This window comes from Rhamphochromis sp. 'chilingali', assembly GCF_963969265.1.
Source record: "Rhamphochromis sp. 'chilingali' genome assembly, chromosome: 11".
Lineage (NCBI taxonomy): Eukaryota > Metazoa > Chordata > Actinopteri > Cichliformes > Cichlidae > Rhamphochromis > Rhamphochromis sp. 'chilingali'.
This window is the reverse complement of record NC_137938.1, coordinates 10,245,982-10,251,775: the sequence shown is the minus strand read 5'-3', so window position 1 is coordinate 10,251,775 and position 5,794 is coordinate 10,245,982. Positions and strand designations below refer to the sequence as shown.

The 5,794-nt window shown below is 38.9% G+C and overlaps 1 protein-coding gene across 1 annotated transcript; it reads left to right on the top strand.

Moving 5' to 3' along the window:
* The first annotated feature begins 374 nt into the window (after positions 1 to 374).
* Positions 375 to 4,794, top strand: LOC308405995 (tumor necrosis factor receptor superfamily member 11B-like). Its single transcript, XM_080896806.1, has 7 exons — positions 375 to 455; positions 566 to 928; positions 2,520 to 2,645; positions 3,277 to 3,667; positions 3,808 to 3,987; positions 4,069 to 4,150; positions 4,247 to 4,794. Exons 3-7 carry the CDS (start codon positions 2,637 to 2,639, stop codon positions 4,485 to 4,487), a joined length of 903 nt encoding a protein of 300 aa, XP_080752932.1. The 5' UTR covers positions 375 to 455; positions 566 to 928; positions 2,520 to 2,636; the 3' UTR covers positions 4,488 to 4,794.
* The last annotated feature ends 1,000 nt before the right edge of the window (positions 4,795 to 5,794 follow it).

The following is a 5,794-nucleotide window of genomic DNA, read 5'->3' as shown; positions in this document are numbered from 1 at the left end:
TTGAACCCTTTTCCCTCAAACTCCTTATCAGCCCATCCCAAAATAAACAGCACACTTGAGGATTGAGTGAAAAACTCAAGTTTCATTTGTTTTACAGCATCACACAGGAAACAAGAAACACTGCATTAATGGATCCTTGGTCGTTAGGAGCTTAAGGGAGATGCTGTAAGTTAGTCACACCAAACCAGCTGGTTCCTAAACCGTCAGCACTTTAAATGTTGGAGATTCGGGAGGATCAAATAGGGAGGAGACACGTTGTCCTTCCTCCTGCTGCTGATTTTAATATCCTAGATCTTATTTCCAGTTATTCCCAGTGAAAATTCCTGCCCCTATTTAAAATTCAGAATTCAGGCCTTTCTGAGTCAGAGTGGATACAGACCTCAGCAGGATCGCCATCAATGCAAGACGATGATCATTATGAGACGAAGGAAAAAAACACCATCTACTGTATCGAGGTATTACTATTACAGAATCGTATAATTAGTTGCCTATAAGTATAGTTATACTAGATTACAACTGTAGTATGTGAGCTACACTTATCAGCAGGTACTGTTCGTCTCCACAGCTTTCTGTACTAGTGCCATTCCTGCTCTCTGGTGAGATCTGCTGCATCAGGGTGGAGGACTCTGATCCCATCTATGAGCACCAAGACCCATTAACCACAGAAACACTCACAGGCTCCGCGTGTCCAATTACTGCATCATCACTGTGTACAGAGAGTGCGAGCCATGCAGAAGTGCCCAATACCTGTGGAACTACCTGCTCTGCGTGTGTGTCACCTGTGAGAGTCTAAAAGGTGTGTGTAGGTGTGTTTTTAGTTTGTGGATTCAAATTTTGTTGGAACTTTCCCAGGTGAGACTTCCGTGACATTCCTCTCAGGATTCTTCAGCGTGCACAGGATGCCTGCTGGGAGGACTTTTATTGCCAGGTGAGCCTGCTCCTTACTTACTTACCCATTACTACGGAGCCCCGCAAGGGACATAGGAGAAAAAAAAATGCGGGATCTCGCAAAAGTTGAATTCCAACAATGGCGGCAGCTACTTAGTTGTAATATTACTCTTTCTGGGTCACAAAATAAACTTTTAAGATATTTTGAGGCGTGAATGTAGCTGTGTAAACGTCAAATAGCTGCTCGGTTTACAAGACATCACATATTTGCAAAAGTGCTCCGACGTTTTCGGAGATGTCTGACACCCACCATTTCGAAGCTAACGGGAGGTCGAGACCTACTACAGCCAGGAGGAACACCACTCTCCCGGCACATCGTGCCTCGACCTCCCGGTCGGCTTCAAGCTGGCGGCCTCCGAAGAATGCGTCTAAAACTTTTGCGAGATCCCGAGTTTGTTTTGCGAGATCTCGCAAAAGTCCATCTTAATTTTTTTTTCTCCCGTGTCCCTTGAGGGGCTCCGTACCTTACACTCCTTCACCTCTTAATTGATAAAAAAGGAATAATATTATGAAGGCTCCTGATGAGCTCATGACCATTATGGGGGGAAAAAAATCCTTATTTTTTTTTATATATAACTCAAATGCACAAATTGGTCAAATTAACCTATTAAATACAATGAACAAGTACAGTGAAACACATCCTACCACAGCTGAGTCATGCTCATATTCTGTGGAAACAGGAAGAGAACAGAGAAATGAAGATCCTGCTGTGACTCACTGACCAGTTCGTTTTGCTAAGTCATCAGACTGTAAACCCCAATCAGTGACTCACTGACGTATTCTGCAAATTAAAAGGGGGACTCACATAGTGACGTATGATTTTGCCTGTTTCAAGAACCAGGTCGTAGAAAAAAAATATCAAAAATTTGTATTAACCCGCACATCATATGCAAATGACAGCACAGACACATTTCCCTGAAAGTTTAGAAGTTTTTCAAGTTGTGCAAAGGCAGATATTTCTCAAAAACCTGTGACTCATGTGTGATAAGATATATTACTGTAACATTGTAGACTTCTTTATTTCGCTATAAATTATATTCATCAAATTCCCACAAATGAAAGAAACAACTGAGCTTTTAAAACTGTGCAAGCTTTGGACTTTTGAATACAATATTACACAATCCACTGTGTATTCAATGACATTACAAAGTAATCATGCATTTCACGTGGAATTCCAATAAAACTGATTGATGTTTGTGGCTGTAATGTGACAAAATGTGGAAAAGTTCAAGGGGGGTGAATACTTTTGCAAGACACTGTATATTTGACCCTACACTTTACAGAAGATTTAAGGTCTTTTAAGAGTAAACAGTAAACTATATGCTCTATTCATGTAATCTCATATCAGTGGCCTCCCAGCAACAAGTTGGTGAAATCTGAAAATGAGCTTAAATGTGAATTATTTCTATCAGACAAGGAGGAACCAAAAAACTCTGTCACAACACTTGATTAAGATGACGCATAAAAAGTTAGCAACAGGCAGTGAGTGAAACTAAATCACACATTACTCCAAATACTTCCTTCCATTTTCTGACAGTTTCTTTTTTCAATAACATTGCTTTACTACACAGAAGTAGTTTGACCTTTAAGATGAAGTTTACAGCTGATTAGACAAACCACATCACCCACGCAGGAATGGTTCCTATAAAGCCGAGTGCTGTCAAATCCTCTTTGACAGACATCCCATCATGAACATGGTGAGTATTTGACACAACTATAGAGCTTAAAATGGGAATACGTGATAGGTTAACATTTCAAAAAACTCATTTATGTTTATTTTACACAGTATGCAAATTCTAGAAATGGGGAAATATTTTACAATAGAAAAAGAATAAACAGAGATATGCATTTATGTTTAATTACATTTGATTATGTAACGCGAAATAGTTAAATACTTAAATCACTTTTATCAATGATTTGTAGAGGACGTTTGCCACAGTGGACTCTTTTGTGCTTACAGTGTACAGATGGTTTATCCATTAGATGCTGCATTGAGGTTAAAGAGGTTTCCTCTTGTTAGTTTCATTCTGGCCCCTGAAAAGTCAGTGTATCAGGTCAGATCAGACAAGAGGCAACTTAAAAACAAAACACAGCTAATGTGAGAGGATTAAAAACAAACAAATGCTTCCATATTTTTGATGCATGTTCCTGTGTTACTGTTTTTGACTTGCGTTTTCAAGTTGTGCAATTTAAGCTAGTAAATATTTCCACTACTTTAGGTGAAATTTTAGAGCTACAGGATGAGGGAGCTATAACTCACAGGCATAGCAAATCACATGTTCTGAGGTATTTTCAGCACTTATAATCAGGTGTCGTCTCTCTCTACAGTTTATCGTGCCAGCGCTGGTCCTGCTCTCGGGTTCACTCTGTGGTGCCTCAGTGGTGGATCCTGTTCCCACCTTTGACCACCGAGACCCGGTAACCGGAGAAATCCTCAAATGTCCCAAGTGTCCACCGGGCACGTTCATGTCTGCTCATTGCACTGCCACCACACCCACACAGTGTCAGCCGTGCAAAAATGGCCACTTCACCGATCTGTGGAACTACCTGCCCAGGTGTCTGTACTGCAGCAACCTTTGCACAGGTAACCTGGAGGTGGAAACAGAGTGCTCCCCGACAACCAACAGGATCTGTCGGTGCAAAGAAGGTTTTTACTCGGCTGATGACTTCTGTATCAGGCACACAGAGTGTGGCCCCGGATACGGGGTTCAAACTAAAGGTACAGTATTCATTTAATAAATGTGAACTACTAAACCATCCATCCATCTTCTTCTGTTTATCCATAACATCAGTATGTCTAACTCACTTTACACTTCCAATGAATGTAGTGACCTGAAGTCCTCTGTTGTCCTCTCTTAGGTACACAGCAGACAAACACCGTTTGTGAAAAGTGTCCAGAGGGATATTTTTCCAGCTCATCTTCTGTGGTGGATTTGTGTGTAAAACATCAGGAGTGCTCCAGCGGGCAGAGCATACTCCTCACTGGCTCAGCCTATTCTGACACCGTGTGTGGCACCTGTGAGAGTCTTGCAAACGGAGGTATGTTATTAATGTTATCTGCCAAAAACAAAATATTTTTTAATGCAACCAAATTTACAAAGTTATTTCAAACTTTCTCAGGTGAGACTCTCAGGACATTCCTCTCAGGATTCTTCCATGCACACAGGATGCGTGTAGGAAAAATCAAGAAGTTTGTTTCCAAGTGAGCACACTCTTTGTCTGTTTGATTATTTTCCAGCACTCCTTCACCTCTAAATTCAAAAAAGATGCCAATTAAACCATTGTCTCCTTGCAACAGATACATCCTTACCTCGTCGAAAGAGAGGTGCAGTCTCCCCAAACAGAGAGAGCCTCTCATGGATCACATCATAGACTGGCTAGCAAAGGCTCCGGAGGAAAAGCTGAGGAAGATTCCCAACATGCTAACAGCTTCAGATCTTAACTCCATGGCAGAAAAACTAAAGAAGAGACTCCATGAGATTAAGCAGCAGAACCCAAACTGCAGCTTAACAATAGATGAAGTAAACAATGCTCTCTAGTCTGCAGTCCGTTACACATTGAAATTTTTTTTATAAGTGTTATAAGAGGATATTTTTACACCATTCTCCATTTTATTGGCGTACATGCATTGTAATAAAGGTAGACAAATGTTAAAACAAATAATATTATTTTTATACATTGAGGCTTCTGATTAGAAGACACATGACTCCATTACAGAAGAGTTGTGAATTATTCCTATGAAATAAGGGCCACAATGAACAAGCTATTAAATACATATATTCACATTGCTACAGCTGTTTTTGTAAACATTGTTAAGAGCTTAAGGGTGGAAAATAAAACAACAACAACTAGGAATTCCACACAAAAAAAACTGAAATATGAAAATATTTTAAACATGACATTGTGATGTTATTTAAAGTTTTAAATAAAAGGATTTTTATAAGATTGTGTGAATGTCATTCAAACTGAAATATTTTACCTGCCAAGTGTAAAAACCAAACAAAGTATCGCGCACATTGTAACCTAAAGTCACAACCTCCTGTATCGCCTCCTCCCTTATGACCTTCCTATGAATGAACTATTTCAAACAAGTGAAAATGTAGCTCGTCTTTCTTGTTATCATGATCCTGGAGTAAAACACATACTTTGTAATTGTATTACAAAGTACTACAGTTAGAGTGAGGAACTGTTAGAGATCCAACACGTTCTCACTCCCAAAGTGTAACAGTCGTGGATATAACAATAGGACAATTTCATGAATTAATCATTGCATAAGCACATTATTAAACTCATTGTAATTATAACTGCATTAATTATTTGATCATTTACTTGACAATAAAATGAAGAATTGGCAGCGATTTCAGCCTAATGTCAAGAGAACTTAGAATGCATTGCTCATCAAAGTTTTGTTAAAGTATAATAATGTACTGTTTTTAAGGATCCTTTTAAACTCACAAAAATACAGTATTGTTTGAGTATTTGCCCCCTTCCTGTCACAGTAATATTAGACCAAGATAACCTGAATAAATTCAAAATGAAGTATTCCAATGATCATTTCATTCATTAAGGGAGAAAAGCTATCCACTACGGAAGCGTGATATACATAATTATCACGTTCGTACAATATAATAATACAATATAATATTTATATTGTAATAACGTGATATTATGTTGTTCAAACGTGAAAAGTATATTGTACAAACAGGAAAAGTATCTTGTTAGAACAATAAACTTTTCACGTTATAACGTGATACACTTGTATTTTTCTTTTGCCTGGGTGGCAGCTCTACGCTTCCGTAATCCACACCTGCCCCTCTGTGAAAAAGTATTTCCCTCTAAAACTGCT

Excerpts from the sequence above, each read along its gene's own strand:
- LOC308405995 (XM_080896806.1), top strand. Across the intron at positions 3,668-3,807 it reads ATACGGGGTTCAAACTAAAG|GTACACAGCAGACAAACACC; the intron begins GTACAGTATTCA and ends GTCCTCTCTTAG. Across the intron at positions 4,151-4,246 it reads ATCAAGAAGTTTGTTTCCAA|ATACATCCTTACCTCGTCGA; the intron begins GTGAGCACACTC and ends TCCTTGCAACAG.